The sequence below is a fragment of the Panulirus ornatus genome, chromosome 52 (genome assembly GCF_036320965.1).
Source record: "Panulirus ornatus isolate Po-2019 chromosome 52, ASM3632096v1, whole genome shotgun sequence".
Taxonomy (NCBI): domain Eukaryota; kingdom Metazoa; phylum Arthropoda; class Malacostraca; order Decapoda; family Palinuridae; genus Panulirus; species Panulirus ornatus.
The window spans coordinates 2418282-2441771 of NC_092275.1; the positions used below are offsets into that span (position 1 = coordinate 2418282).

The window sequence follows — 23490 nt, forward strand, 5'->3', positions numbered from 1 at the left end:
GAGTAAGTGAGCTTGGAAACGAGACTTGTGTGAGGGAGTACCAGGACAGACTGAGTGCAGAATGGAAAAAGGTATGTGCAAATGACATATGGGGAGTGGGGGAGGAGTGGTATGCATTTTAGGAAGCAGTGATGGCTTGCGCAAAAGATGCTTGTGGCATGAGAAAGTTGCGAGGTGAGCAGATTAAGAAGGTTTTTAAGTGGTGGGATGAAGAAGTAAGATTGTTAGTGAAAGAGAAGAGACAGGCGTTTGGATGATTTTTGCAGGGAAGTACTATGAATGATTGGGAGATTTATAAAAGAAAGAGGCAGGAGGTCAAGAGGAAGGTGCAAGAGGTGAAAAAAAGGGCAAATGAGAGTTGGAGTGAGAGAGTATCATTAAATTTTAGTGAGAACAAGGGAAAGAGTAGCACTACTCCTGAAACAGGAGTGGTGCGAGTATGTGATAGAGTGTAAGAAAGTAAACTCTAGATTGATATGGGTAAAACTAAAAGTGGATGGAGAGAGATGGATGATTATTAGTGCCTATGCACCTGGGTATGACAGGAAAGATCATGAGAGGCAAGTGTTTTGGGAGCAGCCGAGTGAGTGTGTTAGGAGTTTTGATGCATGAGACTGGGTTATAGTGATGGGTGATTTGAATGTAAAGGTGAGTAATGTGGCAGTTGAGGGAATAATTGGTGTACATGGGGTATTCAGTGTTGTAAATGGAAATGGTGAAGAGCTTGAAGATTTATGTGCTGAAAAAGGACTGGTGATTGGGAATACCTGGTTTAAAAAGAGAGATATACATAAATATACATATGTAAATAGGAGAGATGGCCAGAGAGCGTTATTGGATTACGTGTTAATTGATAAGCGAGCGAAAGAGAGACTTTTGCATGTTACTGTGCTGAGACGTGGAACTGGAAGGATGTCTGATCATTATCTTCTAGAGGCGAAGGTGAAGATTTGTACAGATTTTCAGAAAAGGAGAGAGAATGTTGGGGTGAAGAGAGTGGTGAGAGTAAGTGAGCTTGGGAAGGAGACTTGTGTGAGGAAGTACCAGGAGACATTGAGCACAAATGGAAAAAGATGAGAATAAGGACATAAGGGGAGTGGGGGAGGAATGGTATATATTTAGGGAAGCAGTGATGGCTTCCGCAAAAGATGCTTGTGCCATGAGAAGAGTGGGAGGTGGGTAGATTAGAAAGGGTAGAGTGATGCAATGAAGTAGTAAGATTATTAGTGAAAGAGAAGAGGGAGGCATTTGGATGATTTTCACAGGGGAATAATGCAAATGAGTGGGAGATGTATAAGAGAAAGAGGCAAGAGGTCAAGAGAAAGGTGCAAGAGGCGAAAAAGAGGGCAAATGAGAGTTGGGGTGAGAGAGAATCATTAAATTCTAGGGAGAATAAAAAGATGTTTTGGAAGGAGGTAAATAAAGTGCGTAAGACAAGGGAACAAATGGGAACTTCAGTGAAGGGGGCAAATGGGAAGTGATAACAAGTAGTGGTGATGTGAGAAGGAGATGGAGTGAGTATTTTGAAGGTTTGTTGAATGTGTTTGATGATAGAGTGGCAGATATAGGGTGTTTTGGTCGAGGTGGTGTGAAAAGTGAGACGGTTAGGCAGAATGATTTGGTAAACAGAGAAGAGGTAGTAAAAGCTTTGCAGAATATGAAAGCCGGCAAGGCAGTGGGTTTGGATGGTACTGCAGTGGAATTAATTAAAAAAGGGGGTGACTGTATTGTTGACTGGTTGGTAAGATTATTTAATGTATGTATGACTCATGGTGAGGTGCCTGAGGATTGGCGGAATGCTTGCATAGTGCCATTGTACAAAGGCAAAGGGGATAAAAGTGAGTGCTCAAATTACAGAGGTGTAAGTCTGTTGAGTATTCCTGGGAAATCATATGGGAGGGTATTGAGTGCGAGGGTGAAGGCATGTACAGAGCATCAGATTGGGGAAGAGCAGTGTGGTTTCAGAAGTGGTAGAGGATGTGTGGATCAGGTGTTTGCTTTAAAGAATGCATGTGAGAAATACTTAGAAAAGCTAATGGATTTGTATGTAGCATTTATGGATCTGGAGAAGGCATATGATAGAGTTGATAGAGATGCTCTGTGGAATGTATTAAGAATACATTGTGTGGGAGGCAAGTTGTTAGAAGCAGTGAAAAGTTTCTGTCGAGGATATAAGGCATGTGTACGTGTAGGAAGAGAGGAAAGTGATTGGTTCTCAGTAAATATTGGTTTGCGGGAGGGGTGTGTGATGTCTCCATGGTTGTTTAATTTGTTTTTGGATGGGGTTGTTACAGAGGTGAATGCAAGAGTTTTGGAAAGAGGGGCAAGTATGCAGTCTGTTCTGGATGAGAGAGCTTGGGAAGTGAGTCAGTTGTTGTTTGCTGACAATACAGCACTGGTGGCTGATTCATGTGAGAAACTGCTGAAGCTGGTGACTGAGTTTGGTAAAGTGTGTGAAAGAAGAAAGCTGAGAGTAAATGTGAATAAGAGCAAGGTTATTAGGTACAGTAGGGTTGAGGGACAAGTCAATTGGGAGGTAAGTTTGAAAGGAGAAAAACTGGAGGAAGTGAAGTGTTTTAGATATCTGGGAGTGGATTTGGCAGCAGATGGAACCATGGAAGCGGAAGTGAGTCATAGTGTGGGGGAGGGGGCGAAAATTCTGGGAGCGTTGAAGAATATGTGGAAGTCGAGAACATTATCTCGGAACGCAAAAATGGGTATGTTTGAGGGAATAGTGGTTCCAACAATGTTATATGGTTGCGAGGCGTGGGCCATAGATAGAGTTGTGCAGAGGAGGATGGGTGAGCTGGAAATGAGATATTTGAGGACAATATGTGGTGTGAGGTGGTTTGATCGAGTAAGTAACAATAGGGTAAGAGAGATGTGTGGTAATAAAAAGAGTGTGGTTGAGAGAGCAGAAGAGGGTGTTTTGAAATGGTTTGGTCACATGGAGAGAATGAGTGAGGAAAGATTGACAAAGAGGATATATGTGTCAGAGGTAGAGGGAACGTTGAGAAGTGGGAGACCAAATTGGAGGTGGAAAGATGGAGTGAAAAAGATTTTGAGCGATATGGGCCTGAACATGCTTGAGGGTGAAAGGCGTGCAAGGAATAGAGTGAATTGGAACAATGTGGTATATCAGGGTAGATGTGCTGTCAATGGATTGAACCAGGGCATGTGAAACATCTGGGGTAAACCATGGAAAGTTCTGTGGGGCCTGGAAGTGGACAGGGAGCTGTGGTTTCAGTGCATTATACATGACAGCTAGAGACTGAGTGTGAACGAATGGGGCATTTGTTTCTTTTCCTAGCGCTACCTCGCACACATGTGGGGGGAGGGAGTTGTTATTTCATGTGTGGCGGGGTGGCGATGGGAATAAATAATGGCAGACAGTATGAATTATGTACATGTGTATATATGTATATGTCTGTGTGTGTATATATATGTATACATTGAGATGTATAAGTATATATATTTGCGTGTGTGGACATGTATGTATATACATGTGTATGTGGGTGGGTTGGGCCATTCATTCGTCTGTTTCCTTGCGCCACCTCGCTAACGTGGGAGACAGCAACAAAGTAAAATAAACAAATAAATATTTACATTAAAAAATGTTTTGGAAGGAAGTAAATAAATTGCGTAAGACAAGGGAACCAATGGGAACATCGGTGAAGGGGTGTAATGGGGAGGTAATAACAAGTAGTAGTGAAGTGAGAAGGAGATGTAGTAAGTATTTTGAAGTTTCTTGAATGTGTTTGATGATAGAGTGGCAGATATAGGATGTTTTGGTCGAGGTGGTGTGCGAAGTGGGGGGTCAGGGAGAATGGCTTGATAAACACAGAAGAGGTAGTGAAAGCTTTGGAGAAGATGAAAGCCGGCAAGGCGGTGGGCCTGGATGGCATTGCAGCAGAATTTATTAAAAAAGGGGGTGACTGTGTTGTTGACTGGTTGGTTAGGATATTCAGTATATGGATGGTTGATGGTGAAGTGCCTGAGGACAGGAGGAATGCATGCATAGTGCCATTAAACAAAGGCAAAGGGGATAAAGGTGAGTGTTTAAACTACAGAGGTACAAGTTTGTTGAGTATTCCTGGGAAATTATATGGGACGGTATTGATTGAGAGGGTAAAGGCATGTACAGAGCATCAGATTGGGGAGACCAGTGTGGTTTCAGAAGAGGTAGAGGATGTAAGGATCAGGTGTTTGCTTTGAAAAATGTATGTGAGAAATACTCAGAAAAACAGATGGATTTGTATGTAACCTTTATGGATCTGGAGAAGGCATTTGATAAGATTTGATAGAGATACTCTGTGGAAGGTGTTAAGAGTATATGGTGTGGGAGGCAAGTTCCTAGAAGCATGGAAAAGTTTTTATCAGGGATGTAAGGCATGTGTAAGAGTAGGAAGAGAGGAAAATGATTGGTTCCCACTGAATGTTGGTGTGCACCAGGGGTGCGTGATGTCTCCATGGTTGTTAATTTGTTTATGGATGCGGTTGCTAGGGAGATGAATGCAAACATTTTGGAGAGAGGGGCAAGTATGCAGTCTGTTGAGGATGAGAGGGCTTGGGAAGTGAGTCACTTGTTGCTTGCTGATGACACAGTGCTGGTGGCTGATTTGGGTGAGAAACTGCAGAGGATGGTGACTGAGTTTGGTAAAGTGTCTGAAAGAAGGAAGCAAAGAGTAAATGTGAATAAGAGCAAAGTTATTAGGTTCAGTAGAGTTGAGGGACAAGGTAATTGGGATGTGAGTTTAAATGGAGAAAAATTGGAGGAAGTGAAGTGTTTTAGATATCTGGGAGTGAATTTGGCAGCAGATGGAACCATGGAAGTGGAAGTGAGTCACAGGGTGGGGGAGGGGAGCGAAGGTTCTGGGAGCATTGAAGAATGTGTGGAAGGTGAGAATATTATCTCAGAAAACAAAAATGGGTATGTCCGAGGAATAGTGGTTCCAACAATGGTATATGGTTGCGAGGCATGGGCTGTAGATAGGGTTGTGCGGAGGAGGGTGGATGTGTTGGAATTGAAATGCTTGAGGACAATATGTAGTGTGAGGTAGTTTGATTGAGTAAGTAATGAAAGGGTAAGAGATGTGTGGTAATAAAAAAGAGTGTGGTTGAGAGAGTAGAAGAGGGTGCATTGAAATGGTTTGATCACATGGAGAGAATGAGTGGGGAAAGATTAACAAAGAGGATATACGTGTTAGGTGGATTAGGAGAAGTGGGAGACAAAATTGGAGGTGGAAAGATGGAGTGAAAAAGATTTTGAGCAATCAGGGCCTGAACATACAAGAGGGTGAAAGGCGTGCAAGGAGTAAAGTGAATTAAAACAATGTGGTATACCAAGGTCGACGTGCTGTCAATGGATTAAATCAGGGCATGTGAAGCATTAGGAGTACCATCATGGAAAGTTTTGTGGGGCCTGGATGTGGAAAGGGAGCTGTGGTTTCAGTGCATTACATGTGACAGCTAGAGACTGAGTGTGAACGAATGTGGCCTTTGTTGTCTTTTCCTAGCGCTACCTCGTGCGCATGCAAGGGGAGGGGGTGTCATTTCATTTGTGGCACGGTGGCAGCAGGAATGAATGAAGGCAGCATGTATGAATATCTATATGTGTATATATGTATATGTATGTTTTCTTTTTTTTTTTTTTTTGCTTTGTCGCTGTCTCCCGCGTTTGCGAGGTAGCGCAAGGAAACAGACGAAAGAAATGGCCCAACCCACCCCCATACACATGTATATACATACGTCCACACACGCAAAATATACATACCTACACAGCTTTCCATGGTTTACCCCAGACGCTTCACATGCCCCGATTTAATCCACTGACAGCACGTCAACCCCTGGTATACCACATCGATCCAATTCACTCTATTCCTTGCCCTCCTTTCACCCTCCTGCATGTTCAGGCCCCGATCACACAAAATCTTCTTCAATCCATCTTTCCACCTCCAATTTGGTCTCCCTCTTCTCCTCGTTCCCTCCACCTCCGACACATATATCCTCTTGGTCAATCTTTCCTCACTCATTCTCTCCATGTGCCCAAACCACCTCAAAACACCCTCTTCTGCTCTCTCAACCACGCTCTTTTTATTTCCACACATCTCTCTTACCCTTACGTTACTTACTCGATCAAACCACCTCACACCATACATTGTCCTCAAACATCTCATTTCCAGCACATCCATCCTCCTGCGCACAACTCTATCCATAGCCCACGCCTCGCAACCATACAACATTGTTGGAACCACTATTCCTTCAAACATACCCATTTTTGCTTTCCGAGATAATGTTCTCGACTTCCACACATTCTTCAAGGCTCCCAGAATTTTCGCCCCCTCCCCCACCCTATGATCCACTTCCGCTTCCATGGTTCCATCCGCTGCCAGATCCACTCCCAGATATCTAAAACACTTCACTTCCTCCAGTTTTTCTCCATTCAAACTCACCTCCCAATTGAATTGACCCTCAACCCTACTGTACCTAATAACCTTGCTCTTATTCACATTTACTCTTAACTTTCTTCTTTCACACACTTTACCAAACTCAGTCACCAGCTTCTGCAGTTTCTCACATGAATCAGCCACCAGCGCTGTATCATCAGCGAACAACAACTGACTCACTTCCCAAGCTCTCTCATCCCCAACAGACTTCATACTTGCCCCTCTTTCCAAAACTCTTGCATTCACCTCCCTAACAACCCCATCCATAAACAAATTAAACAACCATGGAGACATCACACACCCCTGCCGCAAATGTATGTATACATTGAAATGTATAGGTATGTGCCTGCGTGGGCGTTTATGGTTAAACTTCTGTATGTGGGTGGGTTGGGCCTTTCTTTGTTTCCTTACACTACCTCACTAACACAGGAGACAGCATCAAAGTAAAATAAATAAATAATAATAATTACGATTTTGTGAGTAGGAGATGCAGTGAGTATTTTGAAGGTTTGTGATAGAGTGTTTTGGTCGAGGTGGTGTGCAAAGTGAGAGGGTTAGGGAAAATGATTTGGTAAACAGAGAAGAGGTAGTAAAAGCTTTGCGGAAGATGAAAGCCGGCAAGGCAGCGGGGTTGGATGGTACTGCAGTGGAATTTCTAAAAAAAGGGGGTGACTGTATTGTTGACTGGTTGGTAAGGTTATTTAATATATGTATGACTCATGGTGAGGTGCCTGGGGATTGGCAGAATGCGTGCATAGTGCCATTGTACAAAGGCAAAGGGGACACAGGTGAGTGCTCAAACTACAGAGGTATAAGTTTGTTGAGTATTCCTGGGAAATTTTATGGGAGGGTATTGATTGAGAAGGTGAAGGCATGTACAGAGCACCAGATTGAGGAAGAGCAGTGTGGTTTCAGAAGTAGTAGAGGATGTGTGGATCAGGTGTTTGCTTTGAAGAATGTATGTGAGAAATACTTAGAAAAGCAAATGGATTTGTATGTAGCATTTATGGATCTGGAGAAGGCATATGATAGAGTTGATAGAGATGCTCTGTGGAAGGTATTAAGAATATATGGCATGGGAGACAAGTTGTTAGAAGCAGTGAAAAATTTTTATCATGGATGTAAGGCATGTGTAAGTGTAGGAAGAGAGGAAAGTGATTGGTTCTCAATGAATGTAGGTTTGCAGCAGGGGTGTGTGATGTCTCCATGGTTGTTTAATTTGTTTATGGATGGGGTTGTTAGGGAGGTGAATGCCATAGTTTTGGAAAGAGGAGCAAGTATGCAGTCTGTTGTGGATGAAAGAGCTTGGGAAGTGAGTCAGTTGTTGTTCGCTGATGATACAACGCTAGTGGCTGATTTCATGTGAGAAACTGCAGAAGCTGGTGACTGAGTTTGGTAAAGTGTGTGAAAGAAGAAAGTTAAGAGTAAATGTGAATAAGAGCAAGGTTATTAGGTACAGTAGGGTTGAGGGTCAAGTCAATTGGGAGGTAGGTTTGAATGGAGAAAAACTGGAGGAAGTAAAGTGTTTTAGATATCTGGGAGTGGATCTGGCAGCAGATGGAACCATAGGGTGGGGGAGGGGGCGAAAATCCTGGGAGCCTTGAAGAATGTGTGGAAGTCGAGAACATTATCTCGGAAAGCAAAAATGGGTATGTTTGAAGGAATAGTGGTTCCAACAATGTTGTATGGTTGCGAGGCGTGGGCTATGGATAGAGTTGTGCGCAGGAGGGTGGATGTGCTGGAAATGAGATGTTTGAGGACAATGTGTGGTGTGACGTGGTTTGATCGAGTAAGTAATGTAAGGGTAAGAGAGATGTGTGGAAATAAAAAGAGCATGGTTGAAAGAGCAGAAGAGGGTGTTTTGAAATGGTTTGGGCACATGGAGAGAATGAGTGAGGAAAGATTGAACAAGAGGATATATGTGTTGGAGGTGGAGGGAACGAGAAGTGGGAGACCAAATTGGAGGTGGAAAGATGGAGTGAAAAAGATTTTGTGTGATCGGGGCCTGAACATGCAGGAGGGTGAAAGGAGGGCAAGGAATAGAGTGAATTGGATCGATGTGGTATACCGGGGTTGACGTGCTGTCAGTGGATTGAATCAGGGCATGTGAAGCGTCTGGGGTAAACCATGGAAAGTTTTGTGTTGCCTGGATGTGGAAAGGGAGCTGTGGTTTCGGGCATTATTGCATGACAGCTAGAGACTGAGTGTGAACGAATGAGGCCTTTGTTGTCTTTTCCTAGCGCTACCTCGCACACATGAGGGGGGAGGGGGATGGTATTCCATGTGTGGCGAGGTGGCGATGGGAATGAATAAAGGCAGACAGTGTGAATTGTGTGCATGGGTATATATGTATGTGTCTGTGTGTGTATATATATGTGTACATTGAGATGTATAGGTATGTATATTTGCGTGTGTGGATGTGGATGTATATACATTGTGTATGGGGGTGGGTTGGGCCATTTCTTTCGTCTGTTTCCTTGCGCTACCTCGCAAACGCGTGAGACAGCGACAAAGCAAAAAAAAAATAAATAAATAAATATATATAATTATGATTTTCAGATTGCATGATCCATGGGGATGGAAACAAGTCTAAGTTTAGCATATACAGAAAACCTACCAATGTATGCTCATATATCCACTATTGCTCAGCTCAACATGAGAATGTTAAATTATCATTCCAATCTATGTTCCTAAGGGCATTACGTATTTGCTGCCCAGAGTTTATTGGTGAGTTTGAAAAGATATATTCCACTGGATCCAAGTTATCATTGACAAATCCCTCAAGTTGTGCAAAGAAATATTCTATAGAGTTGAGCCCAAACCTCTCCTTGACACCAAAAACCTTTTAGTTCTCCCTTTTAATAATTACTTTACTTCACATGTTGCTTAAATCTTTTGATGTAAATGTTGCCTTTAGCAACAATAATACTATAAAGAATATATTATTCAGGAGTTTGGTAAAGTGTGTGGAAGAAGAAAGTTAAGAGTAAATGTCAATAAGAGCAAGGTTATTAGGTACAGTAGGGTTGAGGGTCAAGTCAATTGGGAGGTGAGTTTGAATGGTGAGAGGCTGGAGGAAGTGAAGTGTTTTAGATATCTGGGAGTGGATCTGTCAGCGGATGGAACCATGGAAGCGGAAGTGGATCATAGGGTGGGGGAGGGGGCGAAAATTTTGGGAGCCTTGAAAAATGTGTGGAAGTCGAGAACATTATCCCGGAAAGCAAAAATGGGTATGTTTGAAGGAATAGTAGTTCCAACAATGTTGTATGGTTGCGAGGCGTGGGCTATGGATAGAGTTGTGCGCAGGAGGATGGATGTGCTGGAAATGAGATGTTTGAGGACAATGTGTGGTGTGAGGTGGTTTGATCGAGTAAGTAACGTAAGGGTAAGAGAGATGTGTGGAAATAAAAAGAGCGTGGTTGAGAGAGCAGAAGAGGGTGTTTTGAAATGGTTTGGGCACATGGAGAGAATGAGTGAGGAAAGATTGACCAAGAGGATATATGTGTCGGAGGTGGAGGGAACGAGGAGAAGAGGGAGACCAAATTGGAGGTGGAAAGATGGAGTGAAAAGGATTTTGTGTGATCGGGGCCTGAACATGCAGGAGGGTGAAAGGAGGGCAAGGAATAGAGTGAATTGGAGCGATGTGGTATACAGGGGTTGACGTGCTGTCAGTGGATTGAATCAAGGCATGTGAAGCGTCTGGGGTAAACCATGGAAGGCTGTGTAGGTATGTATATTTGCGTGTGTGGACGTGTGTATGTACATGTGTATGGGGGGGGTTGGGCCATTTCTTTCGTCTGTTTCCTTGCGCTACCTCGCAAACGCGGGAGACAGCGACAAAGTATAAAAAAAAAAAAAAAAAAAAAAAAATTATTCAGGAATTCACCAGAAAGTTCTGTGGGATGCATCTATAGAGTGCCTCATAGAAATTGATAAATCTTGTGTTGGGCAGACTGGTAAGGATCTTTCATTTAGATTGAAGCAACATAAATATAGTACAAGAACAGGACAAGAATCAAATGCCTTCTTTAATCATGTTAAAAATTATGATCATTGTAGTGACTGGAGTAATGCCTTTTCAGTTATTAACTTCATCTCCTGTACCATGAGAAATATCACTGAATCTTCTATCATTGAATACACAAAGAATTGTAACATTAATATCAGTGAAGACCTATACAAATTGAATAGCTTTATTGTTGAGAGAATTTGCAAACAGTTCCCCTTCTTGTCCACATAATAAGCTTGTGATAAACTTGTTGCCAGACTCGAACGCATCTGACCTACATTTGGACATTCATGTTTACCAAATGGTGTCCTAGCTACGTCTTTTCAATGTATATCAACTGACTGTTATATTTCTTTCCTGTATCTCCCCTGATGATGTGATTATTACACAAAAGTGCACTTGGGAACTTATCATGTTTCGTTTCCCCACGGACTCACAGGAATATACATGATCACACACTCAACTGTGATGCTCTCCAACATGTCTGTGCATGTGTATGTATATTTATATGCATGTACACATGTTGATATGTATATATGCGTGTATGGGCATCTATGTATAGATACGTGTATATGAGTGGATGGGTCAATCTTCGTCTGTTTCCTGGCACTACCTCACTGATGCGGGAAACGGCGATCAATTACAATAAATATCAATACACTAAATTTCACTGCTGCTTTCAGATGTTATTACCTCTTTTCATAAAACCCTTAAAACTTACACACTCATTTCTACTAGGTAATGATTTAACATTCCACCTGCAGCCCCTCTCAGCACATTCACATCCTACAAACTCTCCTTTGGATAATTATCAATTAGCACATAATCCAATAATGCCAACTAACCCCTAAATCCACTCAAACATTTATATATTTGTACTTGCACCTTTTTTCTTAAACAAGTATTCCCAGAATCAAACAGAATGAAAGAATGAGTGAGGAGAGATTAACAGAGAGGATACAAGTGTCAAAAGTGGAAGAGACAGTGAGGAGGGGGTGACTAAACTGGATGTGAAAGGATAGAGGGAATGAGGTCATGAGGGCATAGGGCCTGCATATGCAGGAGTGAAAAATGTGAACAGGAAAAAGTGAGGTAAAGCAATAAGGTATACAGGGGTTGGTGCTGTCAGTGGACTGAACCAGGGCATTATGAAGCAGCCAGGATAAATCAGTTGGGGCCAAGTTGTGAATAGGGGACTTTGGTTTCATTGCATTACACATGACAGCTAAGAAATGTATGTAAGCAACTGATGACTTTTCTTCATGTTCCTTGCTCTACTTCACTAAAATGGCAAATAAGAATGAAAGGGAAAAAGATTCCCAACACATCTCATGGAGAGTTCCCTATCAAGTACCCCATGCCCCTAAATTTTGTATGTATAGCTCATGGTAAAGTGCCTGAGGACTGGCGGAATGCATGCAGTGCCATTATACAAAGACAAATTGGATAAAGGTGAGTGTTCAAATTACAGAGGTACAAGTTTGAGTATTCCAGGGAAATTGTATGGGAGGGTATTGATTGAGAGGGTGAAGGCATGTACAGAGCATCAGATTGGGGAAGAGCAGTGTGGTTTCAGAAGTGGTAGAGGATGTGTGGATCAGGTGTTTGTTTTGAAGAATGTATGTGAGAAATACTTAGAAAAACAAATGGATTTGTATGTAGCATTTATGGATCTGGAGAAAGCATATGACAGAGTTGATAGAGATGCTCTGCGGAAGGTATTAAGAATATATGGCGTGAGAGGCAAGTTGCTAGAAGCAGTGAAAAGTTTTTATCGAGGATGTAAGGCATGTGTACGAGTAGGAGAGAGAAAAGTGATTGGTTCCCAGTGAATGTCAGTTTGCGGCAGGGGTGCGTGATGTCTCCATGGTTGTCTAATTTGTTTATGGATCGGGTTGTTAGGGAGGTGAATGCAAGAGTTTTGGAGAGAGGGGCAAGTATGCAGTCTGCTGTCGATGAGAGGGCTTGGGAAGTGAGTCAGTTGTTGTTCACTGATGATACAGCACTAGTGGCTAATTCATGGGTGAGAAACTGCAGAAGCTGGTGACTGAGTTTGGTAAAGTATGTGAAAGAAGAAAGCTGAAAGTATATGGGAATAAGAGTAAGGTTATTAGGTAGAATAAGGTTGAGGGACAAGTCAATTGGGAGGTAAGTTTGAATGGAAAAAAACTGGAGGAAGTGAAGTGTTTCAGATATCTGGGAGTGGATTTGGCAGCGAATGGAACCATGGAAGCGGAAGTGAGTCATAGGGTGGGGGAGGGGGCGAAAATCCTGGGGGCCTTGAAGAATGTATGGAAGTCAAGAACATTATCTCGGAAAGCAAAAATGGGTATGTTTGAAGGAATAGTGGTTCCAACAATGTTGTATGGTTGCGAGGCGTGGGCTATGGATAGAGTTGTGCGCAGGAGGATGGATGTGCTGGAAATGAGATGTTTGAGGACAATGTGTGGTGTGAGGTGGTTTGATCGAGTGAGTAACGTAAGGGTAAGAGAGATGTGTGGAAATAAAAAGAGCGTGGTTGAGAGAGCAGAAGAGGGTGTTTTGAAGTGGTTTGGGCACATGGAGAGGATGAGTGAGGAAAGATTGACCAAGAGGATATATGTGTCGGAGGTGGAGGGAACAAGGAGAAGAGGGAGACCAAATTGGAGGTGGAAAGATGGAGTGAAAAAGATTTTGTGTGATCGGGGCCTGAGCATGCAGGAGGGTGAAAGGAGGGCAAGGAATAGAGTGAATTGGAGCGATGTAGTATACCGGGGTTGACGTGCTATCAGTGGATTGAAGCAGGGCATGTGAAGCGTCTGGGGTAAACCATGGAAAGCTGTGTAGGTATGTATATTTGCGTGTGTGGACGTATGCATATACATGTGTATGGGGGGGGGTTGGGCCATTTCTTTCGTCTGTTTCCTTGCGCTACCTCGCAAACGCGGGAGACAGCGACAAAGTATAATAGAATAAATAAATACTTATGTAAGTAGGAGAGATGGCCAGAGAGCGTTATTGGATTACGTGTTAATTGACAGGCGCGCGAAAGAGAGACTTTTGGATGTTAATGTGCTGAGAGGTGCAACTGGAGGGATGTCTGATCATTATCTTGTGGAGGCTAAGGGGAAGATTTGTACGGGTTTTCAGAAAAGAAGAGTGAATGTTGGGGTGAAGAGGGTGGTGAGAGTAAGTGAGCTTGGGAAGGAGACTTGTGTGAGGAAGTACCAGGAGAGACTGAGTACAGAATGGAAAAAGGTGAGAACAATGGAAGTAAGGGGAGTGGGGGAGGAATGGGATGTATTTAGGGAATCAGTGATGGATTGCGCAAAAGATGCTTGTGGCATGAGAAGAGTGGAGGTGGGTTGATTAGAAAGGGTAATGAGTGGTGGGATGAAGAAGTAAGAGTATTAGTGAAAGAGAAGAGAGAGGCATTTGGACGATTTTTGCAGGGAAAAAATGAAATTCAGTGGGAGATGTATAAAAGAAAGAGACAGGAGGTCAAGAGAAAGGTGCAAGAGGTGAAAAAAAGGGCAAATGAGAGTTGGGGTGAGAGAGTATCATTAAATTTTAGGGAGAATAAAAAGATGTTCTGGAAGGAGGTAAATAAAGTGCGTAAGACAAGGGAGCAAATGGGAACTTCAGTGAAGGGCGCAAATGGGGAGGTGATAACAAGTAGTGGTGATGTGAGAAGGAGATGGAGTGAGTATTTTGAAGGTTTGTTGAATGTGTTTGATGATAGAGTGGCAGATATAGGGTGTTTTGGTCGAGGTGGTGTGCAAAGTGAGAGGGTTAGGGAAAATGATTTGGTAAACAGAGAAGAGGTAGTGAAAGCTTTGCGGAAGATGAAAGCCGGCAAGGCAGCAGGTTTGGATGGTATAGCAGTGGAATTTATTAAAAAAGGGGGTGACTGTATTGTTGACTGGTTGGTAAGGTTATTTAATGTATGTATGACTCATGGTGAGGTGCCTGAGGATTGGCGGAATGCGTGCATAGTGCCATTGTACAAAGGCAAAGGGGATAAGAGTGAGTGCTCAAATTACAGAGGTATAAGTTTGTTGAGTATTCCTGGTAAATTATATGGGAGGATATTGATTGAGAGGGTGAAGGCATGTACAGAGCATCAGATTGGGGAAGAGCAGTGTGGTTTCAGAAGTGGTAGAGGATGTGTGGATCAGGTGTTTGCTTTGAAGAATGTATGTGAGAAATACTTAGAAAAGCAAATGGATTTGTATGTAGCATTTATGGATCTGGAGAAGGCATATGATAGAGTTGATAGAGATGCTCTGTGGAAGGTATTAAGAATATATGGTGTGGGAGGAAAGTTGTTAGAAGCAGTGAAAAGTTTTTATCGAGGATGTAAGGCATGTGTACGTGTAGGAAGAGAGGAAAGTGATTGGTTCTCAGTGAATGTAGGTTTGCGGCAGGGGTGTGTGATGTCTCCATGGTTGTTTAATTTGTTTATGGATGGGGTTGTTAGGGAGGTAAATGCAAGAGTTTTAGAAAGAGGGGCAAGTATGAAGTCTGTTGGGGATGAGAGAGCTTGGGAAGTGAGTCAGTTGTTGTTCGCTGATGATACAGCGCTGGTGGCTGATTCATGTGAGAAACTGCAGAAGCTGGTGACTGAGTTTGGAAAAGTGTGTGGAAGAAGAAAGTTAAGAGTAAATGTGAATAAGAGCAAGGTTATTAGGTACAGTAGGGTTGAGGGTCAAGTCAATTGGGAGGTGAGTTTGAATGGAGAAAAACTGGAGGAAGTGAAGTGTTTTAGATATCTGGGAGTGGATCTGGCAGCGGATGGAACCATGGAAGCGGAAGTGGATCATAGGGTGGGGGAGGGGGCGAAAATCCTGGGGGCCTTGAAAAATGTGTGGAAGTCGAGAACATTATCTCGGAAAGCAAAAATGGGTATGTTTGAAGGAATAGTGGTTCCAACAATGTTGTATGGTTGCGAGGCGTGGGCTATGGATAGAGTTGTGCGCAGGAGGATGGATGTGCTGGAAATGAGATGTTTGAGGACAATGTGTGGTGTGAGGTGGTTTGATCGAGTGAGTAACGTAAGGGTAAGAGAGATGTGTGGAAATAAAAAGAGCGTGGTTGAGAGAGCAGAAGAGGGTGTTTTGAAGTGGTTTGGGCACATGGAGAGGATGAATGAGGAAAGATTGACCAAGAGGATATATGTGTCGGAGGTGGAGGGAACAAGGAGAAGAGGGAGACCAAATTGGAGGTGGAAAGATGGAGTGAAAAAGATTTTGTGTGATCGGGGCCTGAACATGCAGGAGGGTGAAAGGAGGGCAAGGAATAGAGTGAATTGGATCGATGTGGTATACCGGGGTTGACGTGCTGTCAGTGGATTGAAGCAAGGCATGTGAAGCGTCTGGGGTAAACCATGGAAAGCTGTGTAGGTATGTATATTTGCGTGTGTGGACGTATGTATATACATGTGTATGGGGGGGGTTGGGCCATTTCTTTCGTCTGTTTCCTTGCGCTACCTCGCAAGCGCGGGAGACAGCGACAAAGTATAATAAATAAAATAAATAAAATTTTTTGATGTGGTACCAACAGCATAAACATCATAATTACTACATCAGGTGTATAAATATCCATTATCAACATAAGTTCTCCCTATGAATAAGGAAAAAGGAAAACTACCCACATTTCTCCTGTGAGTTGAATGACACACACTAGGGAGAGGAACCCTCCCCTCCTCTGCTAAAACTTTCTGACAATGAGCCAAGTGAGGATTTTTCAAAAGCGGGAAACAAATGTGAGGATGAAGACAATATATCTATGAAATGTAAACAACATTCTTCCTCGTAAAATATCTTTCACTTACTTTTGCGGACTCTGAGAATGAGCATGACTACTGTTCTTTGAGGGGCTGTGCACTGTAGCAGGGTTCTCTGTCTTCTTTGGGCTCAACTGATTTATGTTACTACTACTCTGTACAGAAGGAATCTTCCTGGGGCTTACAGACCGTGGCATAGTCTTCCTAGGGCTGCAAGACCGATCAGCCCTTTCAGGTGAGGCTTGACGAATGTGCTGCTCCCATCGACTTCGCATTTCCCCAACCTTAGACGGACTAGAATCTTGCGCACATTCCTACAACAGAAATTTGATCTTGTTTTATGATGATTTTGAATTTTTATAAGCAATCATACCAAAGTTAATGAATCAGTCATTAACATGGCTCAGGGGTATATATCAGAAGAGTTGTTAATGATGAAAAATTATCTATGAGAAGAGGTTAAAGGAAGGATGTACAGTGACTGAAAACAAAAATTACTTTTTAGCAAAAGATAGGGCATATGTGAAAAAGCAACAATATTTGCAAGTTTTTTATGGGAATAACACCTCAAGCTGCAAAAATGTATAAAAAAGGGAATTTGGAAAAATAAGTATATCTAATGGGAAAAGAAACACAATGAGGTATTATGTATGATCAAGCAAATCAGTTGTTGCAGTATGTGGAATTAAAGAGGGAATCATGATAAAATATAACTGGGCAAAGTAAAGCAAGTAAAGAAAAAATACATAAAGCAGATAAAAAAAAAATTAAATTGAGGATTAATGTCTATCTATCATCATTAAATCCCTGCCACATTTCAGTGTGGATCAGGTACATACAGATCAAATTGGAGAGGGGCAGTGTGGTTTCAGAAGTGGTAGAGGATATGTAGATCAGGTGTTTGCTTTAAAGAATTTGTGTGAAAAATATTTACAAAAACAGGTGGATCTGTATGTGTCATTTATGGATCTGAAGAAAGCATGTAATAAGGATGATAATGATGCATTGTGGAAGGTGTGGGAGGAAAGCTGGTAGAAGCAGAGAAGGTTTTATCAAGGGTGTACAAGTAGGTTGACAGGAGAGTGAAAGGTTCCAAGTGAAAGTTGGTCTGACTATGGTTGTTCAATTTGTTAATGGATGGGGTGGTGAAGGAGGTAAATGCAAGTCTTGGAGAGAGGGGCAAGTATGCAGTCTGTAGGGGAAGAGAGGCCCTGGGAAGTGTCAGTTCTTGTTTGCTGATGATACAGCACTGGACGTAGATTTGAGAGAGACACTGCAGAAGTTGGTGACCAAATTTGGAGAAGTGTGAGAAAGGAGAAAACTAAGAGTGAATGTGAATAAAAGCAAGGTTTAGGTTCAGCAGGGTTGGGGGAACAGGCTACTTAGGTTTTGAGTTTGAATGGAGAAAAACTGGAGGAAGTGAAGTGTTTTAGATATCTTGGAGTGGACATGGCAGCAAATGAAACCACGGAAGCAGAGGCTAGGTGTAGGAGGGAGCAGAGGTTTTGGGAGCCCTAAAGAATGTGTGGAAAGAAAGGACATTATCTGGGAGGGTAAAAATGGGTATGTTTGAAGAACTCATAGTCTTGGCAACATTATATGGGTGAGAGGCATGGGCTACAGGTAAGGCTGTGCAGAGGAGGGTGGATGTGTTGGAAATGAAATATTTGAAGATATGTGATGTATGATGGTTTGACCCAGTAAGTAATGGAAGGGTAACAGAGATGTGTGGTAATAAGAAAAGTGTGGTCGAGAAAGCTGAAGAGGGAGTGCTGAAATTGTTCAGACATGTGGAGAGAAAGACTGATGAGAGGTTGAAAAAGAGGATATGTGTCATTAGTGAAGTAAACAAGAACAGGGAGACCAAACTGGAGATGGAAGGATGGAGTGAAAAAGATTCTGCATGATCGGGGACAGAACATGCTGGAGGATGATAGAGTGAACTGGAACTATGTGGAATACAGAAGTCAACATGCTGTCAGTGGACTGAACCAGAGCATGTGAAACATTTGGGGCAAACCATGGAAAGGTCTGTGATGCCTGATTGTGGCTAGGGAGCAGTGGTTTCAGTGCATTACACATGACAGATAGAGAATGGATGTGAGCTCATGGCTGTTCTTTGTCTGATCCTGGCACTATCTCACTAATGCAGCAAATGGTAATGAAGTATGAAAAAAAAATATTCTCCCCATCACTCATCACAACAATTGGTTACCTGTGGGAAGCCCTTTCAAGTCACATCATTGGCTTTTATTCGGAGGAAGAGGCAGTCCTTTGGTAAGAGATCTCCAAATAAAAGAGAAAGCAGAGAGTTGTTAGCAATCATATGCTTAACAATACTACCAATTTGCTCTAAATTTTTCTTTTGTTTTTGCACTAACTCCATCACTGCATTTTTCATAACATCCTATCTTACAATGAGATAATCTTTTTCTTTTAAACTATTCGCCATTTCTCGCATTAGCGAGGTAGCGTTAAGAACAGAGGACTGGGCCTTTTTTGGAATATCCTCACCTGGCCCCTCTGTTCCTTGTTTTGGAAAATTAAAAAAAAAAAAAAACGAGAGGGGAGGATTTCCAGCCCCCCGCTCCCTCCCCTTTTAGTCGCCTTCTACGACACGCAGGGAATACGTGGGAAGTACTCTTAATCCCCTATGCCCAGGGATAACAATGAGATAATATCCTGTAAATTAAGAGAATGGATATTTGAAGTGCGAGTCTGAATAGACCAAAAGGGTTTGACTGACTATATGACAATGGATGAAAGGTTAAGACAGAGTGTGTTGGATGCCAGAGTTATGAGAAGATTCTTTGGAGATTCTAACCATTTTGCACTTCTTGTGGAGAAGATCAGTGAAAACTGGGTGTAGTGAGTAATGAGGAATGAAGAAGTCAGTGTTGGCAAGAGATGATAAATCCAAAAGAATGCTTGAAGTACAAAAGAAAGGAAACAAAGTTTAGATGAAAGTGCTGTAAAAGTTGGAATGAAGTCATGTGTGAATGCAGCATTCAAAATGCTTACAGAAAAGACTGTTGAAGGTTGTAGAATCAGTAGCTGGATACATGGTTGTGAAATATAATAATAAAAGGGGATATGCACGGTGGAAAGATGAGATGAGAAATACTATGGAGGAAAAGAAAAAGGCATGTGGTTGATCGATCGAAAAGAATGTACTGGTGATGGCAATGGAGGAAGGAAAAATAAGATGTCATTGGAATATCAATAAGCAAATAAAGGAAAACAAAGAAAGAGTAGATGAGAACACTAGAAGAAAGCAAGTGAAAAGTTTAGGGAAAATAAGAAACTGTAGTGGATGGTGAAAATGGAAACAGTTGGATTTAAGAGTGGAAATGTATATGTGAGAAGTAAGGAAGGGGAGTTGCTGAATCAAAAGTAGGAGGTGAAAGGAAGACAGAGAGAGTATTATGAAGAAATGGTGAATGTGGAAAAAGGTGAAGCAGCAGTTGTTACATGCATAGGTATGGAGGATGGAAGGAAGTGGATATAGAGATAAAAAAAAGCAATAATGAGACTGACAGACTGTAGGATATGCCCTAGAGTGGATGGGTTTATAGGTGAAATGTTAAAGTATGAAGAAGAAAGTGTGTTAGAGTGGATGCATTCGATATATTATACAGCATGGTAGCAAAGATTGTGTCTAAGGTTTGCTCCTTCATTTAAGGAAAAAGGTGCTGAAGATGTATGTAGCACTTATAGGGGAATAAGTACGTTAAGCATACCAGGAAAAGTGCATGCACGTGACAGAGCGACAGAAGTGACTGAATGCAGAAGTGAGGAGTAAAGGGGTTTTAGAAAAGGTAGGGAATGTGTAATAAGATTTTTGTGAAAATGAGTGCTGAAAAATATCTTATATCAAAAGGTAATAAGCTGTATGCAGCTTTTATGGATTTGGAGAAAACACAGGACAGACTTGAGTGGAATACTTTATGGATGTATTAAGGATATCTGAGAAAGGGTTGACTAGTGTTGGATGGTGTTACAGCCTTCTACAGAGAACCAAATGCTTGTGTATGAGTGGATGGGGATCTGAGTTAAGTTTCAGTTTACATGCAAAAGTGGGGCAGGGCTGTGTAATGTCATCATGACTTTTTAACATAAATACAGATGGGATGAAAAGGGAGATGAGAACGAAACTAGGGAAATGGGATGCAGAGATGGAGTTTGGTGGTGAGGTATGGTGGCAACTGTTTAAAGATGATAGTGTTATTTGCTGATATTGAAAAGAAGGTTGAGAAGGTTAAAAGTGTGTTTTATGATGTGTGTATGCATAGGCGATTAATGGTAAACCCGACTAAAGGTAAAGTACTAGTGTCTGAAAGTAATCTGAGTGAAAGCATAGATTTTGCAAAGACCTATAGAGTAAGAAAGGAAAGTTTACTAGACTAAGTCATAGTTATGAGGGAAGAAAGACTGGAAGAGGTGACAAAACTTAAATATTAAGGAGCCATCTTGGGTAAGTTTGGTGATACTGAAGCAGAGATAGGGAGAAAGCAATACAGGGTAGAAGAGTCACCGAGTCCCTGAAGAGAATAAAGAAAGGTAGAGGTGTAAGTATGGAAGTGAAGAAAGATTAAGGGACAGCATATTCCTTTCAACCTTGGCCTATGCAGCTGAAACATGGACATGGAATGCATCAAAGGGGTTAAGAATCCAGGCTGTGGAAACAAGCAATTTGACAGGAGCATGTGGTATGACTAGATGGAATGAAGAAAGAATGGAAGGGGAGCATGAGAGATTTGGTAAGGCAGGGAATGCAAAGGGAATGAACTGTAGAGTGTTAGAGTGGGTGAAACTTAATACTTTGAGGTGGCATGAGCAAGCGGAAAGAATGCAAGAAGTGGAGTTTATAAGGAGGGTGTATGCTAGTATGATTAAAGGAGTTGGTGTGAAAAGGCCAGATGTGACAAAGGGAAACAGAGTGGAAGAGTAATGGAGGGAGAGAACTGATAGAAGAATGTGCAGAATGATGTATTCTAGGGAGGTATGTCAGGAAAGGGATAAGCGGAGACTATGCTGTGGTCAACCCCCAATGATGGGAGCTTCCAAAAGGAACAAGCATCAGAGAAATATAGATAGTTCGAATAGAGAGGACATGGAGAAAGTGGAATGTTTTAGATGCCTGGAAGTGGATATGGCAACAGATGGAATCATGGAAGCTGAAGTGAGCCATAGCCTAGGTTGGGGGCAATGGTCTTGGATGCATTAAGAAATGTGTGGATAAAAAAGGTCTTTGTTTTTAAGGGCAAAGATAAGTGTGTTTGATGGTATAGTAGTCCCATGGAACTGTAAGAATATGAGGCATGGACCTTAGATGATATGAGATGTAGGAGGGCTGATCTGATAAGAAATTATAGGATAAGAGGTAGCTGTGGTAGTAAGAGGAGGATGTATAAGAGAACTGAGGAGCATGTGCTGAAATGGTTTTGAAATATGGAGAAGTCAGGACAGGATGACTAAGAAAGCATACATGTCAAAAATGGAAGAAGCATGAAAAAGGGGCAACCGAGGAGGAAGAAGGATGGAGTGAAAGATGCTTTGAAGGCTTGGGACCTGAAGATGCATGCAAGGGATAGAGCAAAGTGGAGCGATGTGGTTTACAGGGGACAGTGTGCTGTCATTGAGCTAAAGCAGAGCATGTGAAGCAGTCAGGGAACACCAGAGAAAGGTCTATGGGACCTGGTTGTGGATAAGGGGATCAGTTCCTGAAGCTATCTCATTAATATGGGAAAAAATAATTCATTACACATTAAAAAATGTACATTTAATAAATGAACTTTTGAAGAGACCACCAAACAATGCAGGAGTTGAAGACTGCATAAGGCAAACCCTAAAGATAATACCAATGTTGGTTATCAGTTGTAAAATTATTGTGTACAGCAAGGAATAACAATTTCACTACAGGAGGAACTACAACTTCAACATGAAACCCACTGCCTTTTCACATGCAAAATGCCCCAAACTCAAATTAAAATATTTTTTATAAGTATGAGACCCAATATGACAAACGTTTCTTCTACGAAAAATTTTTGAGTTAAAAAAAGTATTCACCAAGAAGCAGCTCCTAACATTATAATGGAAGCTACATGCTTATGTTTTCCAGTATGATAAACATAAAACTTAACATACATTTTTGCAAGGGATGATGTACACACTACCTGTCACTTTCTGAAAGCTGTCTTTGATCTTGAATAAATGTTGTTAAAAACGAAGGCTACCAGAATATTACTTTTTCCTGGGTTGAAAAAGAATTATTCAATGAAGTTTTCAAGAATGATAAAACAAGCATTTCAAAACAACATTCTTCCATTTTGTATGAAATAAGTGTCTATTTCAACATATGTTTTGAGATTGGTTTATCATCTTTACAGGGTGCTTCAGCTACCCAAATGAGCAAAAAAAAATTACAATATTTCATGTTCATCTTTAATCACCAAATCAGTGTAAAGATATCTGTGCATTTCTAATGTTCCTTAGACTTTATAAGACTGTAAAAGCTGATTTTCCTAATCATGAAATGATTTTTAATAAGGTTAAGTTTTACAGTCCAGTAAAGATCATATACCACTGTCACTACAGTTTGAAAGAGATCTTAAGGGAATAGGAACACCTCATAATATTTACATTGGAATAACCTCTCATACCTTTAAAGGTTGTGTTTCAGGACTAGGCATTCTAGTAAGCTCACAAGTAGGACTTGGGCATGGACTTTTGGGTAGACATGAGACAACAACAGGCGGAGGAGGTGGCAGTGGCAGGGAAGCATTAGATGAGCGTGATGCAGGCAAGCGGCTGGAAGCAGGATTTTGCTTTTCTGTTGCTGGACTTTTCATCTTAGATGGACTGGTGCTCCTCACAAATTCTGCTAGACTCATACCTCTCACCTTAGAGGGACTTACAGATGGTTGTAATTTATCCTGTGCTAGAACAACTTCCTTAGCTGGACTTGGGTGACTGGTTTGGGGATGATCTTTCTTGAAATCATAATAGAGCCTAGAATGGGACTCACTTGGAGTAAACCCCTGGGCCTCCTGTAAATATCAAATCAGTGTAACTGGTGCCCCAAAAAAATTGTAGTTAGAAATAGTGTGTTTACAATATCATACATGCCAATTAGAACATCCCTTTACTTAGCAGTATAATTACAATGCAGGAATAGTGACTACATAATATATCCAAAATGAAATAAGTTGTAAGTTGAAAAAAATTACTTACCAAAGCTTCTTGTAAATCTTCATTAGCATTTATCTGCA

General features: G+C 41.7%; 1 protein-coding gene across 1 annotated transcript in view; it reads right to left on the reverse strand.

The window, feature by feature from the left end:
- The window catches only part of LOC139764996 (uncharacterized), a 313325-nt gene that overhangs the window by 264265 nt on the left and 25570 nt on the right, over positions 1-23490 (reverse strand). The window contains exons 4-6 of the mRNA XM_071692047.1: positions 23453-23485; positions 22882-23268; positions 16268-16533 (exon numbers count right to left, since the gene is read on the reverse strand). Of these exons, the coding sequence (XP_071548148.1) occupies positions 16268-16533; positions 22882-23268; positions 23453-23485 (686 nt within the window). The remainder of the gene's footprint in view (positions 1-16267; positions 16534-22881; positions 23269-23452; positions 23486-23490) is intronic.